Here is a 16,312-nt window from a genome sequence, read left to right as displayed (position 1 = left end):
ACCCATGGACATGGCCTCATTGTTACAAGAACAAGCTCAAGTCTCAAGCTATGCGAATATCTGTTTACATAAGCAAAGGGAGAGATGGTGGGAAAGCCAGCCAATCCAGTGTGACTTGAGGAACATGGAGAACTGAACGGCATGTAAAGAGAAAGCAGGGGCTGCAAAGATGGCTCAGTCAGGAGAGTGAATTTGGACCCCAGAACCATGTGAAACATTGGTTGTCTCAGTGCACATCTGTAATCCCAGAGCTAGGGAGGCAGAAACAGGAGGATGCTGGGAGTTTGCTGGCCAGCCAGTCTAGCCAGGTTCAATAAGAGACTCTCTAAAAGTAAGGTGAAATAGAGGAAGATACCCCAATGTTGACCTCTGGCCTATAAATATACACACATGCATGTGTGTGCAACCCCACACAAACATGTGCACAAATATATACACCACACACACACAGGAAGAGAGAGAGAGAGAGAGAGAGAGAGAGAGAGAGAGAGAGAGAGAGAGAGAGAGAGAGAGATACATAGGTTCACACAAATGGAATTTATAACAATTCCATGTTAATTGGTTTGAGTAAGCCAGCCTTACTTTAAGAATATAAATACTAAAGTTTTTAAAGAGCAGGAGAAAGGGAAGAAAGCTGAATAAAAGCTGCACTTACAGGCTCCAGAACCTTCTCTGTGGTTGCGGGCATCCATGCATAAAACTACTCATGTTAAGGCACAACAAAGGCTGATGCCTTCCGCACATAGCCATAGCACCCAGGAAGGTGAACCTAGCTGCCTGTTGTTGTTAGAGATGAGAAAACAAGGGAGGCCCTGTTGCCTGATTTTGGCTGGAGGATAAACACCCGTTATCCAGCTAGGACCTGCCTGTCGAAGTCAGTCTCATCCTTGAGAAACCAATATAAGCACTATTCCCCACTCCCGGGGGGTGCGGGCAGCTGGAGTGCTCCTCATAGAGCCCACAGTTCTGCTGCACATCTGCTGGCAGCCGTGTGCTGTGGGTACTGGGCTGGTGCCTGAGGCCACTGTTGCCTTTTCTGTCCACCATGGCTGACTGCTTTGGGCATGCCTCTTATGCACACAGTCCCCAGGGCCTCACTGCACCTGCTCCAGCAGGTGACCTTCATGTACCCACAAAGCAGGCTCTCCTTGTGCTCTCTCATCTATGTCTAAGTGCCTCATTCCAATGCAGCAAAAGAGCCATATCTACGTGGGGTGGAGACTGAGAGAAATGTAACAATGTGCAAATTTTTTCCCTCAAGTCCTTCGGAGCTAGATTCTTCACATGCCAAATACCCCAGACAAATGCTGACCCCTCAGGATTCTCCTTATTCCCTCTATCCTTCTTTTTTTTTTTTTTTTTTTTTTTTTTTACCCAAATTTCACATCCCCGTTCCCTCCCGTTCTCTCTCTCTTTCTTCTCTCATTTTTTTTTAGCTTCTACATCATAGGGTCCCCATCCTTTGCAGGTCCCATCTGCTGCCATAATGTTAGGTTGGATGAAAAGCTACGTCCTCTCCCTCTAGCCCATCAAGTTCAATGCTAAGAGCCCAACGACCACATAAACCATAGCCTGAGTTTCTACCACACCCTCCCCATCACAGCTCCTCGAAGCTTTCCTGAGTGACACCCAGACTGACCTTCCATCTTCAGATCAGTGTGTGTTAACTTTACATCCATCCATGTGTCATCCAGCCCCGCAACACAAACATAATCACACAAATAACATGTGCCCAACAATGAGCTCACATATAAAACCAGAATGCAGAGTAGATGCCGTAAGAAACAAAGACTACTTAGACGTAAGGCCTGGTGTCTGCTACCTGTGCCTACCATGCAGACTGCAGGTCACAGCCTCTAGTCACACAGGGAGAGGACACAGGCATCCACGGTGCTGCCTAACTGCATTTTCTCTCTGCAGGGCACGTGCACATCACAGACTTCAACATCGCCACGGTCCTGAAAGGAACTGAGAAGGCTTCTTCCATGGCTGGCACCAAGCCCTACATGGGTGAGCATCCTGGGTTTCCCTCTATCCTCCCTGTGTGCCCCTGTTAACTCCCCACATCCCACCCGGGGCTCCACTTTCCCCAGCAGGATCCCTGCCCTCTGTAGCAAGAGGCAATTCCACACTGCCTCTTCACACTGCTCAGCAATCCTTTCTTCTCTGGTTTTCTAGAAAATTCTCCTCCAATAGGTAGGAGCAAAACTTTGCTCTCCTCTCTCAATAAACTTGGGCAACATCATCAGAATGTCACTTGGCTTTGGTGTTTGTTGGTCATTCTGGGTATGTATTCTTGAGCACATGTTTGTCTGTCCTTGCATGATTTCAGCTGTTTTTTCTCGAGGCTTCTTGTGGAAGTGCTGTTTCTTATTATTTCAGGTTGTTTTGTGAAGGACACCTATTGAGTCTTCTCTGCTCACCTCCAGTATAAGTCACTTTCTTTCAAATCATTTTGTGACTGGTCACACCTTTTAAAATAATATGTATTTTGATTGTGTGTGTGTGTGTGTGTGCGTGCATGTGTGTGTGTGTATGCGCGCGCGTACGTGCATGTGTGTGTGTGTGTGTGTGTGGTGTGTACATGAGCACTATAGCCTGTATGTGGAGGTCAGAGACACTTTTCCAATAAGTTCTTTTCTTCTACCATGTGAGTCCCAGGGATTGAACTTGAGTCCTCAGGTTTGGCAGCCCAAGGCTTTACCTGTTGATCCATCTCGACACTCAGCTCCAGTGAGTGAAATCAACAAACCGACCCTTGGCATTGGGAATTCAGAGCTTTGGGAACCCTGGGGGTGAGCTTTAATAAGAACCCTGAAATCCATGGCTGGCCTTGCCTGCCCCATTGTCCCTGGAAACACAGCCATTTGGAGATCACCCTCCAAAGCCTGAGGACTTCTCTCCCGCACATTTGCTCATTAACTCAGGCCCAAGACTCCTCTAATTAGGACACCAAAACCCTGAATCTTACGTACAGCTGTGATAATAAACTGACTCTTGTCAGAAAAAGATCAGCTTTTTAGTAGAATGTCTTGGTGTCCAAAAGCAGCTTGGTACAGAGACGAGAGTTTAAGTTTCAGATCCAAAATGCTTCAAATCTCATCTTCCTCTCTAAGTAGCTGTGTGACCTTATGCAGACTAATGGACTTCTCTGGACCTCAGACTCCTTATATATAAAGTGAGAAAATGCCAGTGGACACTCTGAGGATGGAGCATAATGATGATGCACACACAGTAGGACCACAATCATAGTGTACAAAAATGGGGCTAGTGGGATGTGACCAGATGGTTTCTCACAGTTCTCCCTCCCTGAAGGGAAAGAGCCAGGACCCAGCTGCTTCATTAAGGGAGGCAGGGACAGGAGGCAAAGTGGAGTTTTGAGGAAGCCTTCTATGTTTGCCAGTATTTATTGACAATCCTTACTTAAGTTTAATATTAATTACTAGTGACTTAATTATTGAATTCTGGGAAGAAAATCACATAGGTTTTTATTCTATAGCCCAGGATAGCTTTGAACATGTGATGCCTCAGCTTCTGCCTTCTAATTACTGAGATTCCAGGTGCAAGCTGCCAGGCTTGGCCTAGATTCTGCAGTCTCCATACACCAGAGCTGACGGCAAATTGTGCCATCAGAAGCTGTGGGTATATTTACTTCATAGCTAAGTTTTCTTCACCTTCCTACAGGTCATATGGTTGGAACAAACATCAATCATGGTAAGATCATCATGTGGTCATGCCTGTAGAGTAAGAAGCCAGGCAGCATTGCAAGCTGGGTGAGCCCATTCTCTTAAAGCTGAAAGGACAGGAACAGGTCAGAAAGAGACAAGGCAGACTAAGTGAGTGAGGGCTTGATTCCCAGTATCCAAATAATGTGCATCACATGCCCTTTGAGGTGAGCCTCAGGAGACTTCCAGCCAGTCTTAGCTTCCAGGAAATGGGATGGTTGCCGGTGGGTACAGTGCACCTCAATAGATGCCTTAGTTAGGTTTCTATTCCTGCGACAAAACATCATAGCCAATGAAACTTATTAAATACAGCATTTAACTGGGGACTCACAACTGCAGAGGAATCCATGACCATCATGGCAGGGAGCATGGGAACAGGTAGCAGACAGTAGTTTGGAGCTCACATCTTGATCCACAAGCACAAGGCAGACAGAGAAGGAACTGTGAATGGCACGGGCTTTTGAAGCCTCAATAGCCACCCAGTGACACCCCCCCACACACACACACAACAAGGTTGTACATCTTAAACCTTCCCAAACAGTTCTACCAATTGGAGACCAAGCATTCAATCATGTGAGCCTAAGTGGCCATTCCCATTCAAATCAGCACAGTGGGTATGGGTGCAGACGTCATGGCAGAATTGAGGAAAGTTCACAGCATGTACCTGGAAGGTGCCCAGTGTTGATGCATAGAAACTGCCCTTGCTGTTAACAGTGCTGTTACCAGCGTGGCTTCCTGTCCTACCTATGCTAAGTGCTTGAGGGCAGAGCTGAACTCATATTTGCCTGCTTTTGGAGTGACAGAGGCAGGCCCTAAAGGAATCTTTATCACTGGTGAGAACATAGGGAGACATGAGGCCACCACACACTTGGTCCTTGTTCCTCACCCCTTACTCCTGTCAATTCCTGTCCCCAAGAAAGTTGCAATAAGCAAATGTGGGTATTGTGGGACGTCACCATGGCAACTCTCTCAAGAAAAATGACTAATCATGGAGACAGTGACAGTGGCTACACTGTGTTCGAGAAGTGACTGCAGAACCAGCAGTCAACCCGGGTCTCCAAGGCCCATCAGCCACCAGTAACCTTTCTGTGCATCCTTCACACACTGCAGGGCTCCATGTACTTCACACTTTTTTTTGATCCTTTGAGATAATCTGATGGTTTCTTTCATACAATCTACTGAAGTACATTGATGAAGTTGTGCAATGCAGAACAGCCCAGCATTCCTAGAAGGAATCTCATTAGTCATGACACGTTAGCTTCCTTAGGCAAGTCTGGACTCCATGTGCTAATATCTTGTTAACGCTATCTGCATCTCATTTATGAGAAACATTTGCTTATCTTTACATTGTTTTTGTGACAGCTCCATGAGGTTTGAGTAGCAGAGTATTGCTGGCAGTGTAAGTGGGGCATCATTGCTACTCATTTGTGAATTTGATAAAATCGTCCAGTGAAGATATAGGATTGAACCTGATATTATTGCGTATGAAGAAAACTTTACAACTATGAATTCAATGTCTAAAAATAGTAGATACTATATAAAACATAGTAGTTCATTGTTGTCAGAGTTGATGTGTTTTGTCTAACTAGATTCTTGGGCATCCATGCATGTGTAAAATCCCCTCACACTCTTTGGGGATTGTGGGTTCTGTGGTGACAGCTCTTCTTTCATTCTTAAGTTAGTATTTTAGACTTTCTGATTTTCTAGTCATTCTGATTCCAGGCTAATAAACGTGTTGATTTTTTTAAGTACCAGTTTTTTTTTTTTTTTTTATCTAAATTGTCTTTCTGTTACGTTTCTGTTTTCTGCTGCATCCATTTTCCTCTTGTCTTTATTTCTTTCTCTGCTTTCATAGGTCACCTGTTGATCTTAGTCCAGGGCCATGATGTGGATGTTGAGGCTTCTTCCTCTCAGGAACGTCACACACAGGAAACAAAGTCCAGCTGTAGCTGCAGCCCTATAACTTTTGAAGCATTACATTGACATTCTATTATGAACATTTCCAAAAGAAATTAGGAATTTTCTCTGTATCATTCTACTGCTAATGCCCAGCTTAATTCTCTAATGATCCAATACCTTGTGCAGCATGAATGTGGATAGGATTCAGTCTAAAGCCACTGTCTGGCTTTTTCTTCCTCCCATCCCATGTGATCTCCATGCCTTTTCTGCTGCCTCTGAGTCGATAATCATTTATCATTCCCCTTATCTCATCTTCAGTGTTTGTACCTGAAAAGGCAAGCATACAGAGTATCCTAGTTTTATATCACTCAACAGAAACTATTCTGAAATTTGGCTTTAAAAAATCTCATAAACGGGAACTGGAAAGATGGCTCAGTGGTTAAGATTGTATAGTGCAATCTTACCAGCACCCACATTACACAGACTACAACCACCTGTAACTCCAGCTTGAAAAGATGTGGCATTCTCTTCTGGCCTCTGAAGACATTTCACTCAGGTGCATATACACAGAGACAATATGCATTACTCATAAATAAAAAGAAATCCTTTTTAAAAAACAATCTCACAAGAATATACTCCCCAATCTTCCCACCCACCTTCTGTTTTACTTGTTATAAACATATTATTCATCAATCTTATTTCTGCTTCTAATGGTCGATAGCATTTTATAGTCATCAAAATGAAGAATTAATTTTTATATACCTTCTTTTTTTTTCTATTACCACTGTTTTTTTGTGTGTACTTAGTTTCAGTTTTCTATCTGATATCATATACCTTGGAGGATTTCTTAAAATCAATCTTAACGAAAGTCTACTGGTAATAAAAAGTGTTTAGATAAATGTATTTTTAAAAGTGTTTGTTACAAAATTATTACACTTTAAAAAGATAACTTGAGTGAATATCCTGTATACTGAGTTCCAGGTTAACATCTTTTCTTCTCCTGGGGAATTAGCTGTACCGCCCTGCTGCAGCTTTTCTGTCTTTGGCCATGATGTGCCTCCCATCTTCGTTGCTTTGCTCTGCAATATGTCTGTCTTTCTTGAGCTGCATCTGGAATTTTGCCCAAATATTAGCTGCTGGTTATGCCTGTGATATACTGGAAGCTTGAGTTTTGCTTTCATTGTGTCTATTTATTCGGATGTTCTCTGGGATTCTTGAGTAGCTGATTTGATGACTCATCATTTTGGGAAAACTCCTTTTTATGAATTTATTCTATTTCTGTGTATGAGTGCTTTGTCTGCACGTATATATGAAGCAATGGCTCCTCTCCTAACCTCTGTATCCCCGAGGAATTCCCACAGTCTTCTTTCTGTCCTTGTCCTCTTCTTAAAAGCTGTGGAACGATAGAGAGGAGCTGGTAAGTGGGTATGAGCTCTACTTTTATCATCTGGGAAAGCCATGCACCACTTGCTTATACCCACACATGGTTCAGCTGAGGCTGTCACCCTCTTCCTTCAGCCCTGTCTTCCTCTGGTGGCAAACTCAGGTCAAGCAGTAGTCACACCCCTGTATCCACTGCAAAACACTTTACTTCTATATTGTTTGTTAGTTCAAGAAAAGCTATCACTGGATAATGTAATTATTATTTTTAATTGTTAATCTAACTGAAATATACCTCTTGGTGCCTATGGGGATGTTTCCAGAAGGGTTTAACAAAGAAGACAAAACCCACTCCGAATATGGGTGATGTCATCCCAAAGGAGAAGGTGAGTTGAACAACAGCACCATCTCTTCTTCCTGACTGCAGATGCAATGTGTCTAACCATTGCACATTCGTGTCACCATTCCCTCCTCGCAATGATGGACTGGGCCCTCAAACTGTGAGCCAGAATAAACCCTTCCTTCTTAAATTGACTTTGTCAGGTATATTGTCCCAATAATCAGAAAGGTAGCTAATACATGTACAGTATTTACCTTTTTCCAGTTAGCCTCTGTCCTTTTTTTGTTTCTGTTGCTGTGATAAATATCCCAACAAAAGCAACTTTAAAGAGAGGGGGTTTATTTGTCTAATATTTTCAGGTTATAGTGCAGCATTATGAACAAGTTAAAGCAGAAACTTGAAGCAACTAGCTACATCCACAGTTAAGAGCAGAGAGAATGAACACATGTGTGCTTGTTAATGCTCAGCACCTGTCTAAACTTGCCCAACCTGGGATCCCTGACCTAGGGAATGGTGCCACCCACAGAGGGCAGATCTTCTCACCTCAATTAACAAAATCAAGATTCAAGTCCCCACAGACATGCCCATGGGCACTCTAGTTTAGAAATCACTTCCCAGGTAATTTTCAGATTCTATCAGATTGACTATGAAAACTTATCACCATAGGATAGATGTGACACCCCAACACTGGTGCTACAACACAATAGAACTATTTCAGACCTGATGAGAAAAGGAGTTATTTAGTGGGGTGGAGGAACAGAACTGGAGGAGCCCAGAGTAACTTCAGTGAGATGTCATACTTCAACTGGATCCTGAAAGATGTCTTAACATTGTTCAGCAGAAGACACACGGAGCATTGCAGAGACATGGAACTATATTAACCAGGACCCTTAGGCAAGAAGGGGCTGACTGACAGAAAGCATCCAAGGGAACAAATCTGGCCAATAATCAAGGACGATGGACGTGGTGAGGCATGAATAGATCACACAGTACCTGCTTTGTGGTATAATTTGGGGCTCTGTAGTATTGCTAAACATAATCATTTGTCTTGGACAAATAGAGAACCTAGAGCCAGCTAAGTAGCTGTCTGCAGGATGATCATTCCTAATGTAGAAGTCTCGACCCAAAATGGCACTGGTACCAGAACTTTGTAAAATTACGTCCATGATATGTGCATGAGGCTACTGGAGATTTGGGTTCATTTCGTTTTTGAGACCTGTATCCTACCCTGGAGAGGCCCCACACATATATGCAAACGTCCCAGAGACTGTAGCAATCTGAAGCTAAAACTCATCTAGTTGTGGACATTTGGATGCAGAATATTCCATCTAGATGTTAATGACTGTCTCTGCGAGAGATGCTGTTTAGAAGTCTGCCCCCTGCCTCACATGTTAACTGTTAAATGTGTTGACTCGGTCTCAGCACTTCTCATTAGAACTGCTTGCTGCAAGCCAGGGGACTGGGGAGATGGCTCAGCAGTTAAACGCATATCCAAATGTTCCTGGAGACTCGAGTTTGCCTTCTATCCACTCTACTAGAAAAATCTGACTTATTTAACATGAAGTGCTTTTCTAGGACTGTTTATCATTCGTTTCTGCCTCTTATCAGAGCCTCGGTATTTCTTCTTTAGCCAATTAGACCCCCCTCCCCTTCCTCTTCTCACACGGACCATGAAATCCTAATGGTCTATGGCTGAGAAATGTCTTACACTTTAACAAAAGCTGTTTCCTGTTGCCTTGGATGCTGCCAACACCCCTTGAAAGAGACCAGTAGCCTGTGGTGGTAGTTTCCTTTTACTGCAAATTAATATATAAGAGAGTGACACCTGAGTCCATTGGCTAGCTAGGAACCAAGCAAAATTAAATGACCCGTGTGGAATTCAGAGTGCCCAGGCCCATCACTTACCTCTACAGTTATTGGTTCATTCTAATGCAAAGAATTATGACCAAGCACTTGAACCATCTGGAGACCGTGTATACTATATGCCTGAGTGAGCTGGGCTCCCACTGCCCATGCAAAGACAGACTTCCATATTAAAAGCCAGATCACATCTGTTGGGAACCTGCTTTACACCAGTCCCAAAAGGAAGCTTGGCTGGTGCTATCTCATTTTGGTGTGGGGACTGTCATTAATCCATGGAGCTTGAGACTTACTTATAGGTTAAATGCTTGACCAATGAACATTTATTGAGCACTTACTGTATGCTCAGTGAACATCCTAAGTACACTTTCTTTCTCAGTAATGTTACATTAAAAGAGATTGTTACCCCTTCCGACAGATGAGGAAACTGAGGCCTAGCTCACTCAAGGCCACTGTATCTGTGAGCATGGGACTTGAGCTCAGTGATGACCAGTGACTTTCTTTGTATACCTGAGCTCTCTGTTTACTGAATGTACTTAGAATGATTTCTCTGGGCACGTGAAGATAATGTTAAGGGGACAGAGATGATAAAAAATTAACACAGAAATCAGAGTGGAGGCCAGAGAAGAAAGTTGTAGAAGGGAAGAGTGATGAGACCGAGTGATCAGTGACAGGCTGAAAGAGGAGGTGGAGTCCATACTGACTCCTGGTTTCTGACCTTGCAGGTGAGCAAACCATCAGCATCACCTGTAATCTAGAAACAAGAGAGGGAAGAATCTGGATGGGTGGGTGGATGTAAGGACTGGGGACCCATGGCAGAGGTGCCTAGAGGTGAGGTCTCCAGAGTCTGAGATACCAAGCTGGAGACACATGGCCATGGCACGAGTGGAAAGGAGGCCTGTGTTCTGGGCCCAGTTAGACTAGATGACCCTGAACTCCCCAGCCTTGGCTTCTCTGTGGAACATTTAGGGGAAAAGAGAAATGATCTTGAACGTCCCTACCCCACCCCCAGCTGAAATGCAGGGACTCTGTTCACAGTCCAGAAGGGCATAATTACCTGGAGAGGCAGACATGGGCAGCCTGTCAGCTGGCAGGCTCTATGTTAAATAGCTTTTCACACTCTGGTGCACATCAACACCTTCCACAGCATCCATGGAGCTGAACAGCAAGTGAGAAAGGGTAGTGTAGGAAGTGATTGTATTTTTCTATGTTTTTAGTGGAATGAGCACATGAATTCTGCATGCTTAGCCTGGGTGGTAAATCCCACCAAGCATATATTTATATTTCTGGGGGGAAGAAAGACAACTTTTTCCACCAGACTCCATGTGTCCTTGTTCTTCTGGAAGGCCAGTTGTGTGATGGTCTGATGCCCTTTGCCATGGAAACTCACTTCAATTAAAAACCTGCCTTGGAAGACACGTTTGGCTGTTAGTCAAGGCAGTTGGTGGATGGTGAGACTGATCTTGCTAGGTAACAGGAACATGCTGGGAGTGTAGTCAGAGGCTCCATGGTGCCCAGGTCCATCCCTTGTATCCACAGTAGACTCACAGGAGTCCACAGAGTGGACAGCATGCACCCAGCATTGTGATGAGTTCGTGGGGAACAGCTAAAAGCAAACAGTACTTCTGGTAATGTGACAAGAGCCCAAAGTTTCTTGTGCATTCCTTAAATACCCACGAGGCCATATTGTGATAGTTCATCTGAGTGAAGATGACCAATGATAACCAACGGGAGGGTAGCGTATACAGCATGGGAACAGTGAACTATGTTTATTTATGTGCATGTTAATGGCAAGGCCACATGCTTCTGTTTTAGGTTGTACAGAAACCCTAATTTTCTCACTGATGTGTCTTCATAGAAAATCTTGGTTTGGGGACTAAGTAAAGGCACTTGCCACCAAGTCTGAGTACTAGAGTTCAAGTCCCTGGCCTCACATGGTAGAAGAAGAAAACTGATTCCCACAAGTTGTTTTCTGATCACTAAATATATACTGTGTCACCATCACACACACACACACACACACACACACACACACACACACACACACCACTCTCTAAAAAAATAAATAAATAAATAAATAAATAAATAAATAAATAATTCCAAAACAAAATCTTGGTTTGGGTTCAAAATCACTCAGCCAATTTAATGCACTGACCTGAAGATACTTAGGAATATAAAGATGTATATAGTATGATGATCTAGAGGTATATAGTGTTGCATTTTAAATTGTGTGTTTTGAGTTGTGTGGTAGAATCTCATACTCTCCAGCCCAGAACAGGCAAATTAACTTTCTGCAGTGTATCCATGCTGTATGTACTACCTTCCCATCAGTTGCCCAGACATCTAAGTTATCAGTAGAGTATCAAAGTATGGCAGTGCTCGTGTTGATGTGACCTTGACATGAGAGCCTACAATTCACCCGTCTCCCATCAGTATCTCACACCATCACAAGAGGATGAAGAAAGAATAAGATGTTTTCAGAGAGAACGAGAAGACACATTCACACAATTCTTAGGTGATTTATTTATTTTATCACTTGCTATTGTTGTTAGTCTCTTCCTGGACCTGATTTACAAATGAGACATTATCCTCGTATGTAGGGATAGAGGGGAAAAAACAGCATATTATGGTGGTATTCATGCCTCTACTTATTTCTGTACAGTCTCAAGACTGCAAGCAGATTGCACAATTGGAGTCCCCATCTAGACTGGTTCCCTGAGTCAATACCCTGCCATGCCATACTGAGAGATAAAAGCAAAACGGTACCAGAATCCTGTCAAGATATCGCCAATCCATTCAATTGAGTTGGGCTCCTTTAAAATTGTCTGAGGATACTGGTACTCAAAAGGCCCTGGGAAGCCAAGCAGGAATGAATGCAGCTGGGCCTCATGAATCTAAGAAAGGCCCCTTTTGCTTTGGGCATTGGTTAGCCTTCCCATAACTGACAACCCTGTGGAGAACCATGTATACAGCAGTTGGCATGGCAGTAAGATGTACAAGTACATTACCATGGTCTGTATCACATGGCAGAGAGGAGACCCATTCAGCCTCAAGGACAGACCAGAGCAGGAAGCTCTAGGGGTGGGGCTGGATGCAAAGCTCCTACAGGAGTCAGGGAGCAATAATGATGTCCAGCCAAAGACAGCACATGAGCAAAGATGAAAAAAAAAAAAAAAAAAAAAAACCTGAACCTTTTCCTCCCAGGAGTCATCTTTGAGCTGGACCAACTCCATGGAGACAGAGGAGACCTAGTGGACATAATACCCACTAGGGATGTATAGTGTAAAGTACCCACTATAAATGGGAAGATGGAGGGGGAAGGACCAGAACCCCAATCCCCAGGCAACCCAGTCCTTCCTGGAAGTCTCCAGTACCAGGGGAAGAGTTTGGTGCCAGAAACCTGAGACCCATTTATCCCCAGCTCTGACCCTGACAAGTCTCTTACCATGTAGTTGCTTCTTGTGGCTCCAGAGCAAATTTTCATAAGCCAGAGTTAAACCCACAGAGAAGGTGTTCCTTGAGGTTCTAGAAGCTGGAATTGAGCTAGCATGGTGTGGTAGAGCCATGCTTTCTCGGAGGGCTTAGCTGGGTTTGAGGGGGGGTGTCCCTCTACTTTCTCCAGCTCATGCAGCCTCAGTTGTCCCTGGACATGTGCTGCCTCACTCCATGCTTTATCTCCATCTTCACACAGTCATTCTGTGTGATCACCCCTCATCTCTCTTATAAATACATTATTCATGGGATTTAGGACCAAACCTAAACCTATGATGCTTTTTATCTTGAGACTCGCCACTATACCTGCAAAGGCCCTATTTCAGGTTGTGATGGTATTCACAAGTACTGGGAGTGAGGCTTGGGGGCCTGCCATTAGCCCACTACAACCCTCTTGCCTCAGCTTCCTCATCACAGAGCCTTCTGCACCTGCCCCACTGAGCGCTAAAAGGATTCAATTTGTATAGAACCCTTCACAGTAGCTGGAGCCACAATGCTGTCATTCACTAAGCAATGCATGCCAGGACTTTGTAAGGTTCTCGACTCCCATCTGGCCTCTGCATTGTGATTCTGAACCACAAAAGCAGCTGTGCAGGGATTATGACATCAACGTTTCTGTTCTGTCATCAGCCACGAGAGTGCAGAGAGGGGAGAATCGGCTTCCCAGCAACTGCAAACATCTGTCATCTCCCATTCACAGGAACCTGGTAGCACCCCTCACCTGCAGCTTTTACACTGAGGCCCCAGTGTGAGCGGGGCTGTGGGCATGACAGGGACTTGTAAGAAGCTCTGAAGCACACTTGACACACCCTGTACCCATGGGCACACCTGGGAAGCTGTCACAAAGCCATAGTGTCCAGGCCCTGGGGCTGCATAGAAAAACATACAAGCCTTTCTCTCCCATATCCCCTAGGTCAGGAAGAAGCCAGACAAGTAAATGGATTTTGGTACAGGGAAGTAAGTTCCCATGGGTTCTATCGAGATCAATGGCTGTCTCTGTGATGGGATCGAGTAAAGAACAAGTGAGATCATTGATTTAAGAGTCTGCTGATCTAGGGATAGATAGGAAGCTATACACAAATACAAAGCTAAAAACTCAAAGCCTAAAATATTTGGAGACAGTTAACCCATATGGCAGGGAGAGTAAAGTTTAGAATGGTCTCCACATCTTTGTTATGTGGTACTGGGTGGGTGGTGTAATGGCTGAGCATGACAGAGGAAAGGAAGGTTTGTGTAACAATCAGACTGCCGTTCATATTTTCAGTTTACAGATTGTCCGGTGTGTCCTGCAGGCAGCTGCTGAACTGTCCCAGCCATCTGGTTCTTCTAGTTTCATTTGGGGAGAAGAGGCTTATTTAAGCTTACAGTTCTGGGTTACAGTATATCACCGTGGGGAAATCACAGCGGCAGGAGCTTGAGACAGCTGGTCATATCACACCCACAGGCAAGAGCAGAGAATAAAGAATGTGTGAATGCTCACTTGCTTGTGCTCAGATCAGTTCCTCCATTCATACAGTCGAGAACATTTTGCCTAGGGAATGGTACCACCCACAGTTGGCAGGATCTTCCCACATAGGTTAATTTAGTTAAAATAATCTCTCACAGACATGCCTATGAGCCATCGCAACATAGAGTAGACAATCCTTCACAGAGAAACTCCTCCCAGATGATTCTAAGCTGTGTCAAGTTCACAAAGATAATAAATACACCATGAATAAACCATAATTACTACCCACATTTGTCAAAAAAAGGTAAAAAAAAAAACAAAACCTAAGTGATATGTTCAACTCTATTACAGCCAAACCCAATGTCTTCCCATTTCTAACATGACCATTTGCTATTTTTTCAAACTCTTAATTCCATCATTCTCTAGAACATGATCTCATACTGAAAGAATGTTGGTCAGACAAGGATTTGGCTAAAGTAAGAAGCACTATTCAGTTTTCCCTTTCTCAGCCGTGTGACTTTCCATATACCCATAATTCTCCCTGAACCTCGCCTGTTAAAGGTGTTAAATGATAGCACATCCCAAGAGGCTGTAATCTCAAGGAAAGGGAAGCTTGTGGGCAAGAACTCTCTGTTAAAATTCAGAGCAAAAGAAAAACAAACAGAAGCCAGCTGGGATCTGGGATCTCACTGCACATCTCATTTAAGCTCTAGAGAGGATCCAGCCAACTTGATCTTTCTTGCACCCTGATCCAATCTCTCCTTGATGCCCTCAGTGCCACCTGAAGCCCTGACAGTCTAGTGATTCTCTAGATCAATGGGGAGGTAAAATTCACATAACATCAAATCAGCCATGCCAACCTATGCCATCCCAGGGCGGGTAGCAATCACCTCCACACTGCTCTGCAACCTTACTTCTTTTCAAAACATCCCTTTTCAAAAACATTTCCTCTGCCAGGGACTTAAACTCATTGCCCCGCAGACAGATACCACATCTCTACTCCTGCCTGGGCCACCAGAAGTCGATTCTGTTTGCTCTGTGTCTAACTCCATGCCCAGATCATTCCTGAGCATCCTAATAGCTGAGCACCTGGCCCATGTAGATACTGAGACAGAATGGCAATCCTCCAAACCCATGTGCTCAGGTCTTACTTTCCACTAAGGAGTGAGCTATGCTAGGGTCTCACAATGTGACTCATGGCCAAGTACCTCCCTTGCTGTTAGCTTGGGAACAAACACTCAGTATCTTTCTGCTCGTTCCAAAGCCTGTTGTAGCTCCCCAGGGGCAGGAGCTGGTGGTAGTAAAATAAGTACCAGCAGGCTTGTCTCCCTGTGCTCAAGTCAAGGTATGGCTAATATTCTCTCTGCCTTGTCATTTCAGCCCCTGAAGTCTTCCAGGTGTATGTGGATGGAGGTCCTGGGTACTCATACCCCGTGGACTGGTGGTCACTGGGTGTCACAGCCTATGAGCTGCTACGAGGCTGGGTAAGTCCTGTAGAAGGAAGAACTTCAATCTGCAAAGCTGGTGAATTGCCAGAAGGGGGTACTAAACCAGGATCTGGGCCACCCCTTAGGGAGGAGCTCCAACCCAGCCACTCACTCTTTTGATAGGGAAAGACATCCTTCATCTTGTCCAGGGAAGGAGGTCACAGAAGGTGAATGACTGACTCTAGATTGAAGTACCCTGGCCTTTGACTTTAAAACCCCTTCTTCTGTACTGACAGTTGCATGCAAGCCCAACTTTCCAGCTGCTTAATTGGGTATCCTCTCTCATTTCTATTTTATTTCTCCTCGTCTTTGCCAAACACATAACTCATGAATCTCTAAGGACGATATGGGACAGTCAGTGCCTGGTTTTATTTTTGGGCTAGTCTGCACTGAATTGCTGAAAATGATGGAGCCATCTGACAACCAATACCTCATATTTTTATTTAAGTACAAACTCTTGTGACCAAGCTACCTTTGAAGTGTGTTTTCTTTGCAGACATATAATTTGAAAATGTCAACTCAACTCCTCAGCCCATGGTTTCCTCAGCTATATAATAGAGAAAATGTTTTATGAGCTGGCATTGGGGGATATTTGTTCCTGGACCGTGGCACTCTCCCTGCTTTAACTGTCTCTGTGGATCCCATGCCCAGAACAAAGTTGCTATCCCCACTGTCTGCAAGT

General features: G+C 44.2%; 1 protein-coding gene across 3 annotated transcripts in view; it reads left to right on the top strand.

Annotated features, from left to right (window-relative positions):
- Stk32b (serine/threonine kinase 32B) overlaps window positions 1-16,312 on the top strand; it is a 238,377-nt gene that overhangs the window by 202,458 nt on the left and 19,607 nt on the right. For all 3 annotated transcript variants that reach the window (XM_076938409.1, XM_034508828.2, XM_076938410.1), the window contains exons 6-7: window positions 1,921-2,010; window positions 15,524-15,627. In XM_076938409.1, coding sequence (XP_076794524.1) covers window positions 1,921-2,010; window positions 15,524-15,627 — 194 coding nt within the window. The remainder of the gene's footprint in view (window positions 1-1,920; window positions 2,011-15,523; window positions 15,628-16,312) is intronic.

This window comes from Arvicanthis niloticus, chromosome 7, assembly GCF_011762505.2.
Source record: "Arvicanthis niloticus isolate mArvNil1 chromosome 7, mArvNil1.pat.X, whole genome shotgun sequence".
Taxonomy (NCBI): domain Eukaryota; kingdom Metazoa; phylum Chordata; class Mammalia; order Rodentia; family Muridae; genus Arvicanthis; species Arvicanthis niloticus.
The sequence above is the reverse complement of the archived record's forward strand: the minus strand, read 5'-3'. Positions and strand labels throughout refer to the sequence as shown.